Consider the following 21,847-nt stretch of genomic DNA (forward strand, 5'->3'; position numbering starts at 1 on the left):
TGATATAGATAATTTTAAACAGATATGTATGTAATAATAAAAAAACTTTCCCAAAAACTGTGTATAATTTGATCTATTAATTTTAAACGAAGTAAATGGATATCATTTCAGCTGCTTGTGGGCACTGGATTGATATCTACTGATCTGCCACTGCAAGCAATCGATCAACTACAAATTTTACTAATGCACACTGTGAATACTAAGAAAACATCGTGGTTTATTCTACAACATAATTTGTATGTATTATTTCAATAATTTAAGATTATTTTGTAATTTTTGGACAAAAATTCCTAGTGGACTCAATACACTATAGATAGTTCCGACATTAGTCTTTTTATTACTTCACTATTATTATCAAGCTACATTTGTGTACCCTTTTAATTACAAATTTTAGCCATTGCACTGTAAAGACCAAGAGCTGAAATCCCATTTTAGTAATTAAAGGAAAAGCAGAGTACATAATATAGAAGGCTTAGCATTAGGACAAAAAATAAATGTAAGACAAAAATGGAAAACAAGTGAGGGGAGGAAAGGAGAATATTTTTACTAGATACTAATTACTGACTAAGAGTAAACTCTAAGCAAGTGTTTGCTGTAGCCACGATTTTAAAGTGAGATTATTAAGTAGATCGATGCGAAATGGAGCTGGGTGAAGAATAACAGAGCGAAGATTATAACGCCTGGTAAAGACGATATGTTTTCTTTGATATTTATTACACTAATATTGTTTGCGTTATTGTGTCACTTTGCTGATGTATGTTAAGGTTCCATGATAAGTTTAATTTATCATGGAACAGTTTATAATACAAATTTAAGGGATCTCTATGTAACTTGTAGTATAAATTTGTTTTAATGGTATATTTGTTGGGTCTTAAAATTCAGACTTAAGATAATAATTGTAAAAAATATGGCAACACTGAAACGATTATAACGGTACGGCAATTACTTACTTAACACTTAAATAATAATATAATTTATACACCACACACAAAATTGAATTTATTTTATTTCATCAGTACATAAAAAATGTATAAAAAATGAAAAAGTCAAATTTATATATAAATATATTTATTAAACACATATTTACAATACATATTTAAAAAGTACTCTTTTATTTATATTTTAGTACAACATACATTCACTAAAATGGAGGTGGTCACTTTTTAAAAGTAGTACCAGTATCAGCCATACATTTTCTTAAAGACTGTTGAGCGATCAGTGTGTCTTTATGTGGCATGACAGCGATCTGATAAAACATATCGATACCCTCCTTAAACAGACCTATCGCCTCTTGAGTTTTTTGATCTTTCATAGCCTCTGCTGCTTCGCGATATAATTCTTCAATTTTAATTATTTGCGCCACGCTCTCCTTGAGAGAAACATTCTTACGACAACGTGCGCAACGTACATCTTTGGAGAGATCTTTAGGAAATTTTAATACATTTTGACAATTAGTTGTTGTGCACCTTCAAAATAACAAAATTAATTTGAAATTATTTAAATAAACTACTTTTAAATATAATAAAACATACCAAAACCTGACTTGCTTATCCAATTTTTGTAGAGTTGGCCAATTTTCTTGACAAGCCATGCAATTGCAACTAAACAAGTACCGTCCACGCAAGCTACGCTGACGTTCTTTCAAATTAACATTCGCAAAAGTTGGACCATAATTCTCAGCTACAATTTCATTTGGACGATGTGGCTTAATAGCAGCCAACACTAGTTTTTTACCCACGAAATAACGCGCTACAGTTGGCCAACATTCATGATTGAAGTAAGCGCCAGTACCGTAAAGACCGGCACCCACATACACTACTTTTGAACCATCAAATCGATGTTCATCTGTTATAAGTGTTTCGTATATCTCATGTGCGTTATACTGCAATACTTGTAAAAGCCCCAAGAGTGCAGCACCTACTTGCAGTTCAATAGCAGTGGGATTCACACCTTCCGTTTTGCGTCGACCAAAATATTGTGATTTCTGTAGACAACGCAGTAAGAAACCAGCCATTAGTGAACGTTGCAAAAGATCATCAGCTTGACGGGAGTCTTCATGAGTGCAAAGATTTGCATAAAGTAAATTGGCAGTATTCAAACCACTTTCCAAATTTTGCGCTTGAGTAAAAATACGTAAAGCTATAAAGCAGAGTATGGACATGCCAGAACCTAGGTAGATAAAAAACTATATAATAAACTTCATTTTTCTAAATATTCTATTGTATAAATATACCAATGAATAAATCCATATATTCACATTCAAAGCGATGATAGGTCTCACAAGCCTCACCCATACATTGTGCTGAGCAGAAAGCAATTCCCGAACAATTTAAACAAGGGACTGGTGTGACCAATCTAGAAAAAAAATGTAAGTGATTACAAGGAAATAAATTAAGGAATAAAGATGGTTGAATATATAAAATGACATGAATGATATTTCCTTTGTGAAGATTTAGAAACTCTTAATGTGGATTATTTTATGGTTTTTGTAAACTATTGAATAAAAAACTACGTGTTTATACACCCTATCTAATTATTTTCTGTAAGTACTGTTTAAAAGTCTATTTTTTCACATATCCGATAATTACAACAATTTGACTTTTCTCATCTAGTAAATTACTATGGCTTGATTTGAGTAAAGTTTGGGTCTCTATCTTCTCCTTCTTTACTTAAAAAAATCGATGCATTTATCAGCGCAATGGCAATGGTACTGCAATATACCATATATTCGATTAATATACAGTAAACGTTTGTTTACGAGGCTCTCATTTCTATTATAGAACACTCTTTACTATAATATTATATTCGCGGAATTTAGCTCATGATTTTAACTGGTTTATTTCGTGTTTAGATAAAAATATAATAATTAAAGTTGAACCTTTTTAACAATAGAAGAATGTATAATAGATTCGTTTTATATATAAAAGTAAGATGAATACTAGACTTCTTCCTAAAGCTAGAAGAATCCAATAAGAATAAGAAGGAGCGCATTGATATAAACTTACGGAATCCTGTAGGATTGTATATATATATATATATTCAATGTATATGTAGTGACAATTCAAGACTTCTTAGAAATACTAGATTTTTCCTAAAACTGGAAAACTCCAAATAAAACAAGAAAAACGAAAGCGTTGATCTAATCCTGTAGAAAAATATAAATACATATATTCAATATACATGTATTGACATTTCAACATTTTTTAAAAATGTTGAGATATACTCATTAGAGATTACTAAGCAAATCAAACAGGAAAACAAAAGGATCTAAACAAAGTAACTCAACTGTGAATAGATTCTTTGAAATCAAACTTTATCTCATCCTCATATCTTGGTTAGTTATAATGTTATCATTATATCAAGCAATCTGTTTTATAAAACATGTTTGTATATATAATATATCTTTTTTATAATATATTCTTTTAAGGATAAATTAAAAATCTTTTATAACTGACCGTTCAAAGCAGTGATGACAATGACTACCATAAAAATTTGGCAACAAACAAGCAGCCACCGGTTGTTCACAAAGCACCACATCTCCAGTTTGTACACTGTCATTTGCCACAACAAAGCGCCCCTTCTCTTTAGTTTCAACTAGTTTTACTAAATTGGATGCTCCACGTAAATTCTGATTCTCGCCATGAGTTAAGTTAGGTACTTGGACTCGCTGCTTTTTCGTTGACCTTTTCACCAACGGCAACTCTTTCCGACAAGAGTCAATTAATGCATTTCCACCTCCAGAAAGTTTTTCGGCAATTTTAAGCGAAATTTCCGCTCGTGCAGTTTCACCCATGCCTTAATAATGGAATGCGAAAATATATACATTTTTAATTGTAGAAATTAATAAAAATATACGTACATGCATAAGCTTTTGCCATTTTGATGTAATAATCAACACTTTGCTTTGATTCCAAACCGAAAGATGCCGCCAATTTCAAATCACTTAACGCCGTTTCACCATCTCCCAGACCGATTAATATGATAGAGCGTGTGCGGAACGCCATAGCTAGTGTTAACCCATCATCGATAACAGGATCAACGCCTAAACAAGGAATAAACAAATAATGTTTTGATTAATTTTGCTATCTTTAGAGAAAATTGATTAATGTAAAGAATGATTTAAACATTTATTTAATTAAACAAATTCCCACAGAATATGGATCATATTAAATTATTTTAAACAGTGAATTTTATATAGAAAAAATTCAACATATTATAGATGCCAGAAAAGACTGAGTTTTTTTGCCGAAACCAACCTACACATGGGCAAGAAGTATTACAGTTTTTATTATTAAGGCCGTGTGCGAGTTCGGGTAAATTAATGATAAATTGAGGGAAATAGTAAATTATGTCGGTATGGCAGCGAATTATGGTATTTACCACAATTTCGAGTACGGTCAATTAGATAAAAATTAGGCAAATTAGATGTTACCATTGTGAAAATTTTATAAGATGTTTAATAAATAAGTAAATATATTTGAAAACTTTTAACCAAAAATAATAAATAAGTGCAACAAATAAATAAATAAATGTTTACATAAGTGTAGTGCAAAAAATCTCTAGGAAATTTCAATTTACCTCAATTTACTCGAACTCGCACACAGCCTAAAAAATTAATTTTTCGTTTGTAAATTATTCTTAAAATTGTAATGAAATATTCAACATTATATAGAAGTTCTACAAGCGGTTGGGTCTATGTGCTGAAACCATTTGTCTATGACAGTAAAATGTTACACAAGAAGATTGTGATACGTCATGAGCTACCACACTATCAAGACCACTTCTTCTTTAAGTCATATTAATTTTAAATTTTATCATTCAAATACTTAGTTTCGATATTTTACTACTAAATTTCTGTAAAAATTATTATGACTGATATAAATGACCATTAAGAACCCACAATATTTGAATATATATTATTTTTAAATATACTTCAGAGCCCTAAGTGGCATTACCCTTAGCTGGTGCACGTACAACTGCCAGATTCGCATGAGCCAACGCCTGCTGTAGTTCACCCAACAAATGATGTTTATCGGCTTGTGCACGACGTTGCGCTGAGAAGAGTCCATCTTTTTGCTTGTAAACTGGTTGCACATTTTCCAAGACACCCAGTACTGGATCACAAATTTCACGATCACTGAATATTGATAAAATGCGTGCTTCATTCGATTTCAGTTTGCCAAAATAGTTTTGAAGCCATTTTTCACCGCAGGAATCTTTGACTTCCATGTAAAATTCATTGAAAAAGCCTTGTCTATCAGATTGCACGGTGCGTGCACTGCAAATTTGTTGATATGCTACTGTTTCGTCATTCAGGCTCATGTTGCAAACTGTTTTTAACGTTTATTTTATTTCAAGTAAAAGCTATTTCTATATTGAATGAAATTAATTGTTTTTTTAAATATTTACACAAAATTATATTAAAAAATAATTATTGCACACGTTTATTTAACCACTTGTGTCTATTTTCGTTTATTAAAATTTTCTTATATTCTAATTTATGTTGCTAAAAATAAATATTTTATGTTCTATTAAAAGAGTATGTAAGCACTATGGTGAATAGTTTTATTTGTTTACATGACTATTGTGAATGGTTATTGTGAATCGAGGAGGTTTTCAAGCAATCGAGGAGTTAAAACATAAGTGAATTAACGATCATTTTTTAAATTATCACATACATTACGGTCTCGTATTGTTGCAGTAATATTGTAAAGTATTATCAAAAAAATTAAAGAATGGAAAATTATTATGTAAATTCAAATCAAATATGATACAATTTCAAAGAAAAAAAAAAACTTCAATAATAAGTGTACTTTACAAAAATAAAAATTATTACTTATTTGCTGCAAAATTTTATTAAATAAAATCAAAATAATTGATAAAAAGAAATTGTAACGCTAAAATTTTAATTTTACTTTATTTACTATTTACTAATATTCAATTTAATATAAGAAATACATTATTCTTCATATATTTCACCTTTCATTCAGCGATATTACCGAATATATGTCAGGTACTAACTCTCATTTGATTGGCTTACTAACAGCTTTGCACCTAGGGTCTAAATGTCATATAAAGTAAACCAAATTCTCTACAGAACCTCTATATAGTAGCTGCATTAAGTTTTCATATAATTAAATAATTTCAATGCTCTGTTTTTGATCAAGATAGAACTTTCGATTTTTAGTTCTTTCTGTATGTCTTCATTTCTGACACATAATTGCGTTTTTAATGTACGGCTTAAAATAATACTTTAGTAAGTTTAAATTTTCTTAATGGTGAATTGGTCTCTTAATGGTAAATAAAAGGGGATTTTCATAAGTGCCACACCCATAAAGCAGTTTGGGTCTAATCATTAAAGCATATTTATTTCTAACTATATAATTATTAAATATATATATATATATATAAATGTAAAAACAATTTTTGATTATTTTTAATATTTGTAATTATTTATTTATTCAAATAAATTTGAATTTATAAGCATAAACATATATATAATGTATTTTGAATATACTATATATTTGTTATAATTAATTATTAAAATTTGTTAATATTATATAAAATAGTAAATTTAAAAATATATATTTTTTAAAAATAAACTATATTATATTCCATATGTTAATTTGTTTAACAATTTTGATTTCACATAAAGTTAAGATTTTACAGACCACTATATAAGATATTAAAAATATATAAAAAAAACACTAAGCTGTCATTTATTTATCATATATAATTTTTATAATATTTAATAGTTTCTTAAATAATTTTATAAACTATTTGAGTTTTTAATTCTGAATAAGTTTTAATTTTTTTATAACATTCTAACTATTTTTATAACTTATATAATTGTATATTATATATAAATAATTCTTCTAAATATTAATTAATAGTAATTATATATTGTGTAATTATATTAGTTCTTTAAAAATATTTTTTATGAATTTTACGTTACTGAGTTGATTTGTGTTCAAGAAAAACTTATTGAATATACAAATATATATTAATGAAATTATTAATTTATATTATTTTTTTTTTATTTACTAATTATAAATACCATAATATATCAAATAATAATAGTAATTTATTATTACTCAAAAATGTTTTTGAATATATAATTTAATAATTAAAATTATATTGAGAAATTATGAAAGTAATTTATATATTTTACTAATTATGAATACCAAAATATATTAAATAATATGAGTAGTTTTAAAATGGTTACTAAGAATTAAGTATTTAAAAAATGTATAACATTGAATAAATTGTTATAGAGTCTTGGAGAGTTAAGTAATATCTCAACACCTGAATGTTTGTTATTAAATAATATCTGAACAGCTGAATGCTTTTTATTAAATTAATAATTATTGAACAAATAAAAAGTTATATACGCATTGTTTTTATATTTGGTTTTTTATATTATAAAGTTATCTATTATAATCAGTTGTTTTGTTAGACAAAATCCTAATCCTAAAACATATTATCAAAATAAGTTGTGAAATATGTTATTTTTCAAATTTTTGTTATACTGATTGCATTTAACAAATTTAAATTTTTAATTTTGTTTTTATTTAATTTTTAAAATAAAAAATGATAAATAATATTTATGAATTATAAATAATATTATAATATAAATAATAGGTCAAAATGATATATGATAAATATTTAAATTATATTATTGAGAAAAAGGAAAAGGTGTATACAATCTTAGTTCTGAAAAGTATAACTTAACAAATATAATTCAGAAGTAGTCAAAGAGAAAGAGAGATAGGAGATCACTTGGAGACTTAAAGTACGTCTCCAAGTCTGAAAATATGTATAGTATGAAGTACGAATAGTAGAAATAACTCAAGTTATATTGTCCACTTTTTATTAACTGCAATAATTGCCACTTTAAATTGGTTCTATACACTTTTAAATTGCTTATAAAATTTAAATAAAATGAAAAACTTAACAGGAAAGCCTTCACAAAAAAAAAAACTTAACGAGAGTTACTAAAAAGTCACCAAAAAAAAATAAAATGAAATGGTCTCACATAGTGATCTTAAAAAAGCAAAGATAATGCATAAAGCAAATTTAAGATGTATTAAATTGAAAGAGAATATTTTTTTAATATATCTTTTTATGAAACATTATCTGCACAGTGTCAGCGACAAAATTGTTAAAAATAAAAACATTTCAGTTATAGAAGTTCATACGTTTGAACTTCATTTTGTTCAAGTTGAATTTTTCTGCAACATTATTGCAGTTATATTGCACATTATTGCAGACATAGTTTTACTAAGAAGACCACATATTATATATAAGTGTATGCCAATGTCTACTACAATATATTAATTTATTCGCCTGAAGAACAGTTTAAATGATTAAGACCATTTTTTAGTTAAAACTAAATTTTGATGTGGTTAGATATTGTATGGTTAGTCACTATTTATATTGCTAATCTAAACCAGTTGGCACTAAAGCAATGATTTGCTTTTAAAATGTAAAATTTTTTTTTTCAAACGATTAATTCAAGTAATCTATAAGTAATAAAAGATGGCCGGTTTTTGGGCTTATCCACAACCTTTCAGATAATTTTTTTTTGTAATTCAATGAGGAACATAATTTTTTAAAAATAAAAGTGATATAATAAATTTATATGTTTAATAAATAAAAGAAAAAATATAACAAAACTGTTTGTTTTAGAATTTAAGGTTTTTTTATTTTTTACTATTTCATTCTTCATTTTGTTGTGTGCTTGCAATTAAGCAACTCAACTTTAATACTTAGAAGCTAAAATATGGGATTTTTAATGAATTTTAAATTTACATAAATTTTACGATAAGTTTCCAAAAGGCATTTCAATTTGTGTGCGATATATGATTTTACAATTAATGCATTGCTTTAGAATTTTATTTAACATTTTATATAAAGTTTAATTCGTTCTTTTTATAAATAACAAGTTTTGTTGAAGTAAAAAATGCATTTTAAGAAAAAATATTTGTTTAATATTTAAGGAAGCTATTTTTTGTAGTATTTATTTATATAAAAATTGCTAATTTAAAAAAGTAGAGTTAAAATTGTTAAAAGTTCAAAATTAAGTTTTCAATGTACGTATATAAAAATTTAACAAAATATATATATTATATTTTTTTTTGGTTTTTTATATACAAGACTTGGATTGGATTTCGTTCAAAAGAGGCTAATTTTTAATTAAAAATTTTTCTAATTAATTAACGTAATTGTTTTAAATTTAAGTTGTACATGTTTAATTATTATATAACATTACAATACAATACATTGAAAATATGCAATAATAATTCTCGTTGGATTTTTGTTTTTTTTATTCTCATTAATTGTATAGATTTAATAAAATTAAAGAGCTAAACTAAAATTAGCACTACATTGTATTCAGCCTCGATTTAAAAAGTTTTTACTCACTGTATTTAGAAGAACCGTTTAACATAAAATTTAACTAACTTTCACTTTATCAACATCACAAATATCATATAAATACAAATATACGTTAGAGTACAGTATCATCTTATGTATATGCTTATGCTATGTGCTAAGTGCTTAAACAACAACTTAAAGTGAACTTAGTCTGTATTGAGTTTGTTTGTCTTTTAGTTGAAATTTAACAAAACATACAATTTATACAATTGTTAAAGTTGTACATTTCTTAATTTTCTCAACAAGAAATTATATATACCATATTATCGGCTAATAAAAAAATTAGCTTTGAAAACAAAATTTTTTAAAAATTCTGCTTTTCACATTTTTAATAAATAAATACAAATAATAAGTTAAGCTAATTTATAAGTTAACACTATTTTAAATTAATATAGAAAAATAAATTTTTTTTACTACATATAAAAATTTTACAATGTAAAAAATAAATATTTTCTCTTTTTTGATGATTTATTTGAAACAAAATTTCGTTTGCTTTTGTTGTATGTACTTAACGAGAATTTTGCAGTATGTTGTTATATTTAATAATTTCATTTTCTCAAATATATTTAAAACGCCTCGGCGAATTATTCTCATTTATGCGCCCATAAAAATGGAAAACAAGCTTAGATAATGTGAGTGCATGGAGGTACAGTGCACAGAGAGCGACAACATATTCGCATATCCCAGTTCTTAAGAAACAAACACATCACGTCATATTTACACCTAGCGCTCGACTTGAGTACTCGTACACAACATAACTAATGGACACAGCTGGCAGCACTTTGATAAAATTAGGTGTGATACCACGATATAAACCACAGATTCCTTCTGTTCTTAAGATTTTACGGAACACACCGAACATGTTATCATCACTAACCATACCGGCTTGTCTGAGTGGAATACCAATGACGGGTTGTAAGTTTCTGGAAACGACTGAAAGGATAAAAAAAAATTTATAAGTTATTATATAAAATTATTTTATAAAATTATTACATATCATTAATACATAAAATTAATATATAAAATTAATATATAAACTTAATATATAAAATTAATAAATAAAATTAGTTTAAAAAATTTATTATATGAAATTGTAGTAGGTAAATTTTTATATAGTAATTGGAACATTTCTTAAAAAAGTTCATTAGTAGAAAAATCATTTAAATAGTTAAAATAGTTAAAACAATTAAGTTAATTAGTACTGATAAATTTATAACTTATATATTAAACAAAATCGAAAAGGTTTTTTTAGATAAAATTATGATTTTAATATTTTATCTATTTTTAATCTTTTTCTAATGTTATAGTAAAATTAATTAAATTAATATTTAATAATTAATATTTTTATTAATTTATAATATTTTTATTTATTTATTTTAAAATTAAATTAAATTATATAAATTATTAAGTTTAAATTATTGAATTTAAATTATTGAAATTAAATTATTAAATTTAAATTATTGAAATTAAATTATTAAATTTAAATTATTAAAATATAAAATAAATTATCAAATTAAAAATAACACATCAATTGTCAAATAATTTAAAACAGTTGTTAATTTAATAAATTAATAACTAATGTTATAAATTTTACCCGAGATTATCCATTAGAAAATGAAAATTGTATTAAAAGCAAATCTCAGTTTAATAATTTATCCATATAGCTTATATTTATTTAATAAATAATAATAATAATAATAATAATATATTATTTTTAACTCACCTTGAGCTTGCAGTCGTGTTCTCACTAATGCTAATGGATAAGAGCACACCTGTCCTAATGTACTTGACGCACTGCCACATGCTAATAACACTAAGAAACTTGGTTGTTCCGTATTGTGACTGCTTAAGTATTTCTTCTTGAGCGTTTCATAAACGGCTAAATCAATACCGGCATATGGTATAATGCCCAACATATTCGGAATGTAACCACGATAAAAGCTACGTACACCTTCATGTACATATATTTTTTTGGCAGCATCAAATATGCCCGTATACTGTCCTGTTTTGCGTAATGCTAAACGCGTCTTTAATACTTCCATGGGATAGATAATGGTCTGTGAAATGCCGCCTGCAGCAGCGCCAGCTAAAAATCTTTCACCAATGGTCATCTGACGTTTCTCATCGCCACGTATCAGTCGTTTGATTTTTTCATATGCGGCAAATTTAATAGCCGATTCGGGCGCAATTTTCAGTACATTAATACCATTGCCACGCCACATACTTCTTAGGCCACCTTCATGTATCATATATCTAAAACTATCTGAGATTCCTATTTTATGTGTTTGAACCTGCAAATGGGAAATGGAAAATGGAAAATGAGTATTAATAAATTATCTAATTTAAAAATTTATAACATTTAACATACCTGCAAAAACACTTTTATTCTATCTAAGGGTGCAGTACATGTACGAGACACTGCTCCAGCAATGCCACCCGCTGCCAAATGCCGCCACCACATACCACTTTGCATTTCACTTTGCGTAAAGTCATCAGGTACATTTAGATCCTCTCCAATATCGAGGTACTGTAAATATATATAAAATATTTTATTTATTAGTTAATTTTTTTTTTTTTTTGCTTTTAATTTAAATTGAAAATAATTAAATTGAACAATCTACAAACTACAAGCAAAAATGATTGAGGACAAAATGATAAAATACGTACTGGTTCGTCTTCATCGTCAAGTATGGATAACATTTTTGAGTGTCTTGATTTCTGGCTTGATTTAGACGTTTAAATGTTCATTATTAGCGTAATTATTTATTATTTTTAATAATTACTGAAATAAATATTTAATTTATTTTAATAAGTAAAAAATTCAAATAATCATTTAAATAAAACTTTTTATTTTGTGTGTTACGCGACTACATTTTAACAAGGAAATTCTTTGCTACTAAGTGAGAAGCTAAAAAACTAACATGAACTGTGGAAAATCACTAACGTTTGTATTTGTTTTGATTTTGTGTTTGTGTGTGTTTGTGTATCTGTGTAGCACAATAGTGAAAAGTTAAGGAAAATGCAAATCAAGTGTTTTACAATTTTTTTTGTCATTAATTTCAAAATAAACAGGGTGTTATATGTGGACATTTTTCTCGATAGTATATAGGACAAAATGGAATAAGTGGAAAATCTTGATTCCTAAATAAAAACTAATTAAAGGGTTTAAAAATTAATAAATTCAAAAAAAAATTATAATAAAAAAAAAACATTTTAGACACCCTTTATATTTTTATTTTTACTATTTTCTGTTGCTTTTTTTTTTGGCAAGCTTAATGAAAAAATGAAAAACTAATTGCATTAAAATTCACTAAAGCTGAAGAAATCAGGAAGAAGATAGAAGAAAATAAATAAAATAATGCTCGATAGATAGACAGCTCAACTATTTAATAAAAATGCAGTGAAACATGCAATTGTGTGATGTCAATGTTAAATAATAATTTTAATATACAACTAAATACAAGAAAAAGAAAAAAAAACAACAACCAAAAGATAAAATCAAAATAAAACGCATAAAAGGTAAGCGATGTGTGGGGACCAGACCAGAGTTTACATTCTATCGATAGAATGTCTTGCATTCTGCCACGTAATTTTGTGGCATGTGTCTTCATTTCATCATCATTTCGCCGACTTTTGCTTTGCGGAAATTAGTTTTTAAGCAACAAAAAAGAAAAAAATATTATACAATTTTTTTGAAAACTATTTTTAGTTAATGAAAAAGAAATAAGAAATTATATACATTTTTTTTATTTTAAACTTAAATGAATTGTTATCAATTGAATAAACCGAGAATATAATAAAAAATAAATCAAAAATGACTATATAATAAATACATTGACAACAACTTAAATGTAATCTTATTTAAAAAAAAAATACAATAATTATTATATACATAAAATGTAGTAACAATAACAAATACTGGTATGTCTGCTGTTCATTTTATGGTTTAATTAAAACGTCTGACATTGAAGTTGATAAGTTCATATTATTATCAAAAAATAAATACACAAATATAGGATTTCGTTTATTTAATAACGCATTTCTAAAACTTTCCAGATTAAATTTTTATTATATTAAAAAATAAAACAAAATTTAATATTATTATTAATTATAAAAAGTTTGTCTAAAAAGTTTAATAAAATATTTGCAGTGTTTTTTAAATAAAGAACTAAAAATTTAAAAAAATTGTTTTAAAATCATTAATTAATTTAAACTAAAAACTAATATCATAAATAGAAATGTTTAAAATTTAATATATTTATATATAAAAATATATAAAAGAAATAATAATTTTTAATAAACAAAATTTACAGGAAATTAAATATAATTAAATAAAAGATTATTATTTTCTATTCATATCTAGTATTTAATTTCGGTCCGTTTGCTGTAAGGCTAGTTTGATTGGTTTGACATCATCCAATCAACTGGTAAACTCAACAACAACTACAAAAACTAGAACGATAAATTGCTAAAACAGGATTGATATTTACATATCAATAAATTTAAGTCATTGGTTAAAATATAAATAGAATATAATAAAAATTCTAGTTATTAGATTAGATAATTAAATTAGATTAGATAATAAATAATTATTAATTATTAATTAATTAATAATAAGAAGAAATTAAAAATGGCCAACTTCTTTTTATTTGCACAATAATAATTAGTAAATTTGATTATTAATTATTTCGTTAAAAATAAAAAATATATTAACAAAATTAAGTAAAATTAGTAATAAAGCGAATTTAAATCGGAGGAAATATAAAATAAATTAATATAACAAAAAAATAACAGAAGAAAAAGTATTGGAAGAGTTTTTAGTCTACTTTTTTTATATAAAAATAAATTAAATTAAAAATAAAATACTATCTATATAAAAACTAAAACAATTTTTAATGAATTACATTATAATGATATAATGAAAAATAAATATAAGAGATATTTGAAAAAAAAATACTAAAAAACTAAAAAAAGGAACCAATACATATTTTAATAAATGAATTTAATAATATAACATAAAATATATATAATATAAAATAAAATATAAATAAAAAACAAAATATAAATAATATGAAATAATATATAAACAATATAAAATAAAATTTAAACAATATAAATTAATTATAAACAAAATAATATTATAAACAATTAGTATTAAAGAATATTAAATAAATTATAGGCATTTATAAACATTTAAATAAACAATATAAAAAAAAATTAAAAATATGAAATAAAGAAAGAATAGTACTAAAATAAAATAAATTTATATATATAAAATAAAAAAAAAATAAAATGTGAAAAACTAAAAATATATAAAATTAAATGAATATGTAATAAAAAAGTATATAAAATAAAGAATAACAAATGTAAATTAAGATCAGTAAAAATTTATAATAAAATAAAGTAATAATTATAAACATAAGAAATAAATTCAATTACAGTGCATTAGTTAATAAATAAAATAAACAAAAAAAACTAAAAAAACTAAACTAAAAAAATTAAAAAAATAATGAAATTTAATTTACAGAAAACAACAAAACATTTCTTGCAACAACTGTTGGTTTCCAAAACTGAAGGTCTTTAACTAGATTTATCTGGTATGCTTAATTACAGGCGCTATTAGGACTTAATTAAGAACACCACACATGTCACATTGTGCTTACAGTAAACAATAGTTTATCTTATCTTAATACAATAATATTAGCATATGCTTACTAAGTTACAATATATATATATATATATATATTTATTTATATTAGCGAATAGTGAAAGTTGCCTTGAATTGCGAAAAACTAAACATATGTCATACATGAAGTTAGTGTGTGGTTCGGTGAACTATTAGAAGAATATATTTAAATGAAAAAAAATTTTATTTATAGTCAATATTGACCTACAAATCAGTGACGTGAAAATAAATACATTTTCAAATGATTGAGCATAAAAAATAAATAATAAAAAAATTATGATAAAAAATATAAACAATAAAATTTACTTTTCATTTTTTATATAGAAGAGCACAACAGGTTCAAGGCACATTTTTGTAGATGTTAAGCAAATGAGGAAAAGCACACAAATGCATATTTACCAAATATTTGTTTCTGTACAATATATTTTTAAATAAATATTAAGTTATATAAACAAATACGCAAAGCATTTTTTTTTGTGTTCCCGGCTACGCAATTTAATATTTATAAAAAAAATTAACATTTTCGATCACATGGGCTTATTTATGGGTGTGAAAAATGCTATTAAAATACAAAAAATGAAAAGAATCACATTTTTTTTGTCATAAGTTCAGTGAAAAGATAAAAAAATGAGAAAAAATGTTTATAAGACAAAAATCATACAATAAAAATATATAGATTTATATATAGCATTAAATATAATTCAGATTCAAAAAAAAAAATTTGCCAGTAAATAGATCTTTTTCCTTTGAGTGAGATAGAAAGTGAAGGAAATATATTTTTATTTTGTTTAAACAAATACCAAAAAATTTCCATTCTTTATTGTATAGAATTTTATTTATTTATTAAATTTTTTTATTTTTTTAAAAAGTGGGTGTTTTAAGTTCGTAATTTACACATCAACAAGAAAAGTATGACGTTTTCAAATATATACAAGTATTAAATGCTTATTTATGGAGCTATGAATATTTAGTTTTATTTTTTGAATATATAACTGACTAATACTGAAAATATTATATTTATTATTTTTTTTATTTAATACAAATATTTCTAGTACATCTAGTAGCACATTGCCTTTATGCTGGTATTCTGAGAGTTTTTTATTTATTTTACTTATGACTCAAATCCAAAATACCTACATCAGAATGAAAATAAAATAAATTAATAAATAAAGAGAAATAAATATTTAATACACATAAAATTAAATTAATATAATTAACCATATTTTTTTTTTAATTTTATATTAATAATTGTATAACTTTTCATTTTAAAACTGCTGTCTTGTTATTATATTATACAATTATATTTAAAATGTTATTAAAATTTTTTTTAAGTTTTATTAATTTTTAATGTTAATTTTGTTTTTAAGTTTTATTTAAAAATTACTGTTTTATTTTTAAATAAATTTGTTTTAATATTGGGATTGCTGTTTTTACTAAATAAATTTGTTTTAATATTAAAATAGCTGTTTTATTACAAAATAAATTAGTTTTAATAATAAAACTGCTGTTTTGTTATTTATAATTACCATCTGTTTTCCTTAGCAGATATTTAATATTGTTTATTACAATCTGTTTGATTATTTAAGTAATATATAATAATTAATAAATGCAATTTATAATTTAGAAGGCATGTTTTTATTAAATATTATTAATTTTAATTATATTAATTTGTATATATTTAATAAATGAAAATATTTTTATGTAGTGAAAAGAAGTATATATAAAAATAAATAAATATAGTAATAAATATTCAATTATATATATGTTTATACGTGTATTTTCACATGCATATAATGCTATTATTTTAAATTTAAAATAAGCGCCATATTAATTCTATATATTTATTATACATAATATTTTATACTATATATGTAGTGATTATTACATATAATATTATACTATATATTATATATTAATATTATATTAATATTATATTATTCACAACAAATATTTTTGTATAAATATAGGTATTTTACTTATTTCAATACATTTTTCTAAGGCTTAATTAAAAAATAAATAAAATAAGAAATTTTATTCAAAACGAAGTAAATATTATTTAATTTTAATGTTAAATAACTTGCCATTAAAATTTATTAATCATACGCATTGTGGTACTAAATGATTTTATTTATGTGCGTCAAAATTCATGGAATTTGTATAAATTATACCAAAAATTTGGCCTTATGATTTTCAATGAATCATTAATGCATTTTAAAAATAATATTTCAAAAACTCAAAAAGCTGCATAACAACAACAGAAATAATAAATTCCAAAAACCCACAATGCCGAAGGTTTTTGTTAATAAAAAAAAACCAACAAAAGAGTATAGATAAAGTAAAGAAAAGAGCGATGAGGAACAGAAAAGAGAAACTACCGAACTAAATAAAGTGAGAATTAAAATTTATTTTTGGTACTTAAGTTTGGATTACTTAACCTCAAAACATGCTTTTGTGATATAAGAGAGTTTGATTTTGGGTTTGGTTTTTGTTTAAAATGTTATTTGATTATTAAACATTTAATGATTATTCTTTCTGCATTTTAAGTTAATATTATTAATATAAAAAATTTTATTTAATTTGATGTAACACATACTTCCATATATCTAGATATGTGAAGTATGGCGATGTAAAGGGAATTTTTAATGACATGAAATCGGTTCAAGTGAAGGTTAAATTTTAATATAAGGTTTTAAAAATTTGTTGGTATTTCCGTAAAGTAAAACTATTTAGTATTGTTAAATTTTTATCTAATTAACATTTATTGAAATTTATAAATGAAATATTAATAAATAATAATAAATTAGGAAATAAATTAAAAAATAAATAATATTACCTAATAAATATACCTAATATTACCTAAATAATATTATTATTAAAAATATATTAAATTACCTTAAACAATAATAATAAATATAAAGGAATATTAAAAAAATATTAGTAGCAGCAATAATTTATAGAATATATGTATTAAACAATAATGATATATATAAAGGAGCAGAAAAAAAATAAGGTATTTGGATTAAATAGTAAAAATACCAAAAATAAACTATAATATGAAATGTAGACTATAATAAAATATTTCCATTAGATAGGAAAAAAATTTATAATTAAATAAAACTATATAAAAAGGATTGTAATAATATATAAAGAATATAATAAATTATTTCACATGGTTAGAACTATAATAATGTACTCGAATTAAATAGAAAGCCAGTTATCGAATTACTTTATTACTATTAATTGTTAATATTGCCTTAACAATTTTTAACTCATTTAAAATACTATAAACATTAATAATAAATTAATAAAAAAAAATTTATATGCCTATTAAATTAAAAATAAAATGAATAATAATTAAATTATAGTATATTTATATCATAGTCTGTATCATTTTGATAACTACTTGTGTGGCATTCTAAGAAACGTTCTGTTGCTTTTAAAAAATAATAAAAAATATTTCAAGTGGTTGTTAATTAAATAAAATTTATTATTATTAAATTGTTTACATCAATAAAAAAGGAAAAATGTAAACATTACTGGAAAGTTTTTCTTCTTATCTTAAGGCAAATGATGTAAATAAGTATAAAGTGTAAGTAAATAAACAAATTGGTACTTTTTTTAAAAAACCATACAAACAATTGACGTATTTTAAATGATTTAAACAAAAAATAAATTAATAAATAGATGAATAAATGACTATTGAAATTAAAATTAGAGAAACTACGTCAACGATAAGCAAAAAATAGGTGCAAAGTTTTGAATAAAAACAGAAATGACAGCAAAGACGTCATGATCAGCAAGTTTAAGACGAGCCTTCCTTTCAAAGCAAACAAAAAAAAAAAAGTCATGCAAAGATAAACACAACAAGATAGTCAGCAGCAGAACTGAAGTGCAAAGATAAAAGATACAATTTTGAAAAAAAAAAATAAATAAATAAATGTAAATATTTAGCAAAAGTGAGGAGAAACAAATAATTCATTCACTCATGTGCTGGGTACAATGAAGCCAGTAGTGCCGCTGTCAAGCACTTCACATGATGGCTTCACTTCTGGCGGCATACTAATTCAATGCCCTCTTTAGATACAAAAAATATACCAAAAAAAAAATCGAAAAAGCAGCTAAAAAAAGCCTTAACATTTAGTTAAGTTAACTGTGAAGAAGTTTTGCTTGGCAACAAGTAATTAAATATAAATTCGCTGCTTTTAAAAATAGAGGAACGCAGCGCAATCAAAAGTATTTCAAGTTATAAAAAATTCACAAAGTTGAGCGATCAAAAACGACAAAAAATACCGCCAAGCAACAGAAATTGAGTGACTGAGTACGAAGCAAATGCTAATCAAACCGCGATAAGGTACCAGAATATCAAGAATTCCGTAGAGAAGTAGCAAAAGACATGCTCTACACATGTACTGGTACTGGTGTTGGTGTTGGTGTCGACAGCAGACGAAACAACCATTAAATGTCGTCCGCACTGGGGTTAAGAATTGATTTCAAAGAGACCACAAAAAAAGTTTAAAATACTTTTAAGAATTGATAAAGCGAGCTTGTTGCTATGCTATACGTCTTATGGGTTCCAAGAACACATATCGATCGTGGGGGACAAGAAGATCGATCGCGACAAGAAGAGGAGCAACAATTAAAATGTATGGCGGAGGTGAAGTGTTGAAGTGGATGCATTGTTGAAAGCGATGCGTAGTAATATGTGCAGCTAATGCCAAAGAAATACGCAAAAAAACATATGTTTTGAAGAATTGCTATTTTTGTAGAATTGATTTTTGTAAAACTGAAGAAAGCACTGAATGAAACGTAAAATAAATGAATGAACAAAATTAAAATTCTTAAGAATTAATATATATTTTAAGGATCTTCAAGTATTTAGTTACATAGAAATAATGAGAACACTGATATGTTATAATAGCACAATAGATGTTATAGGTTAAAGTGTACTATTAGATCTTCTAATAATAAATAAATAACTCAAGATAAAAAGCAGAAGCTATGGAATAAGTGAGGTAAACGAAATTAAGCATCTTCATTGATGCTCTTTAAAATAAAATAATCCCTAGCACATTTCTATATACTTGTATTGTCACAAATAGACATAAGTGATAGTCTTGTAAACTAAGAAGTTGATTAAAAATCGTTAATAATGAAGTTTCATAAACCCGTATTATTATAGAGAAATATTACTGAATAATCTGTAAGCTGAGATATAAATATCAGACAATATCTATATATAATCAGTTGACTAAAAAAAAATATTTCCAATTTAAATTTAAAATTTACACACTGCTAGTACCAAAAAATTGATTGATTTCTACTGTAATGACAGTAGAGTATAAAAAGCTCTCTATCATTACTCTATATGCAGTAAAACATGATACTAGGGTTTTTAATACTACTAGTGGTTATGAGAAGCTCTCTATCATGACCCTATGAGTAGTAAAGCATGATATTAGGAATTTAAATACTACTTTAAACATGATAGGAATTTGAACACTACTAGCAGGTAGTCTTTCTATCAGTACTCCTCTATGTCTAAAGAAAAATAGTAATACCAACAAAAACACTATCAATAGAGTATTAAAATCTTTGCATTAGTACACTATGTGTACCGAAAAATGATATAAGGAATCTAGATACTTTTAGTAGAACAAAGAAATCTCTCTATCAATGCTCTACCGTAGAGAAAAATGTTATTACGAAATTACACATAGAAATCTGTTTATTAGTACTCTATGTATAGTGAAAACTACTATTGAAAGTTTTGACACTAAATTTTTTGTAGGAGAGAACTAAACTCTCTTTATTAGTGTTCTAATGCTATCAAAACTTCAGGTATAGCGACACGCACCATAGTGTATAAATGGTATTACAAAGCTAGATGTTATCATTAGAGTATAAAAATATGTTTATTGGTAATCTATGTGTAGTGAAAACTATTGTTAGGAAACTTGACACTACCAGTAGAGAACAAAACTCATTTTATTAGTGCCCTATGTTAATATTAAAGAGCTGTAAGCAATTATTATAGCAGACAGATCTCTCTATTAAAACTTTGTGTAGCAAAATTTGGTAATACAAATTATAAATATGTATAGTTCTCTCATTTCCATATAGTAGCACATACTTACATACAATAATTAAATTAAATGAAACTACAGCTTTTCAGTCACCAAATGCTATAGAGTGTGCTGTAAGAGGCGTAAAAGTCACAAGTTCGATTAAATTTCATTTAAAAAAAAAGTGTTGATAAGATAAAATTCAACATCGTCACTTATCAAAGTAATCACTCGTATATGTATGTGCTTTTTTTAAAGTCATTCAACGATTCATGTGCCATTCAATTTCCCAGAATAAGTTTACTTCATTGTAGGGGAATTTTATCATTGCTGAATTTATTACTTTGGAGTATTAGTAGTGAGTCATTTCCGCTGAAGCCAGCACACATCAACATCACACAGCATCAACTTAAAATTACAATTCCTAACATATAGACAATTATGATTTACGTCAGAGTAGTGTAAAATTGAATTGAAATACAAAATAAATTACTACTGAACTAGCCCTAGCAGACAAGTCGGCCTTCGATTTTTAATCTCAATCACTAAAAAAGAAACTGGTACTAAAATATTTAAATCGTTGAAGCCAGTTTTAAACTAACCACTCACAATAACAATGACTGACTGATGTAGCAACTCACTTAAGCATTGGAAATCGTGTTAT

General features: G+C 24.5%; 2 protein-coding genes across 5 annotated transcripts in view; both read right to left on the reverse strand.

Annotated features, from left to right (window-relative positions):
* Positions 1-1,112: 1,112 nt before the first annotated feature.
* Positions 1,113-5,359, reverse strand: LOC119672523 (SET and MYND domain-containing protein 4-like). Its single transcript, XM_038083585.1, has 6 exons — positions 4,956-5,359; positions 3,860-4,042; positions 3,456-3,795; positions 2,234-2,355; positions 1,533-2,169; positions 1,113-1,466 (listed from the first exon to the last, which is right to left on the reverse strand). Exons 1-6 carry the CDS (start codon positions 5,320-5,322, stop codon positions 1,157-1,159), a joined length of 1,959 nt encoding a protein of 652 aa, XP_037939513.1. The 5' UTR covers positions 5,323-5,359; the 3' UTR covers positions 1,113-1,156.
* A 4,669-nt stretch (positions 5,360-10,028) lies between these two features.
* Positions 10,029-21,847, reverse strand: part of LOC119672527 (calcium-binding mitochondrial carrier protein SCaMC-2) — a 159,457-nt gene continuing 147,638 nt past the window's right edge. For 2 of the 4 annotated variants that reach the window (XM_038083589.1, XM_038083591.1), the window contains 3 exons: positions 11,804-11,962; positions 11,159-11,726; positions 10,029-10,368 (listed from right to left, as the gene is read on the reverse strand). In XM_038083589.1, the coding sequence (XP_037939517.1) occupies positions 10,142-10,368; positions 11,159-11,726; positions 11,804-11,962 (954 nt within the window). In that variant the 3' untranslated portion in view covers positions 10,029-10,141. Of the gene's footprint in view, positions 10,369-11,158; positions 11,727-11,803; positions 11,963-12,102; positions 12,158-21,847 lie in introns of all 4 variants that reach the window. The other 2 variants (XM_038083588.1, XM_038083592.1) reach the window with 2 other exon arrangements.

Source organism: Teleopsis dalmanni, chromosome 1 (assembly GCF_002237135.1).
Source record: "Teleopsis dalmanni isolate 2A chromosome 1, ASM223713v2, whole genome shotgun sequence".
Classification (NCBI taxonomy): domain Eukaryota; kingdom Metazoa; phylum Arthropoda; class Insecta; order Diptera; family Diopsidae; genus Teleopsis; species Teleopsis dalmanni.

Bases quoted from the DNA above. Each gene is read 5' to 3' on its own strand.
- LOC119672523 (XM_038083585.1), bottom strand. From the start codon at position 5,322: ATGAGCCTGAATGACGAAACAGTAGCATATCAACAAATTTGCAGTGCA. The intron at 3,796-3,859 runs GTACGTATATTT...TCCATTATTAAG, and splicing joins AATGGCAAAAGCTTATGCAT to GCATGGGTGAAACTGCACGA. The intron at 1,467-1,532 runs GTATGTTTTATT...GTTATTTTGAAG, and splicing joins GATAAGCAAGTCAGGTTTTG to GTGCACAACAACTAATTGTC.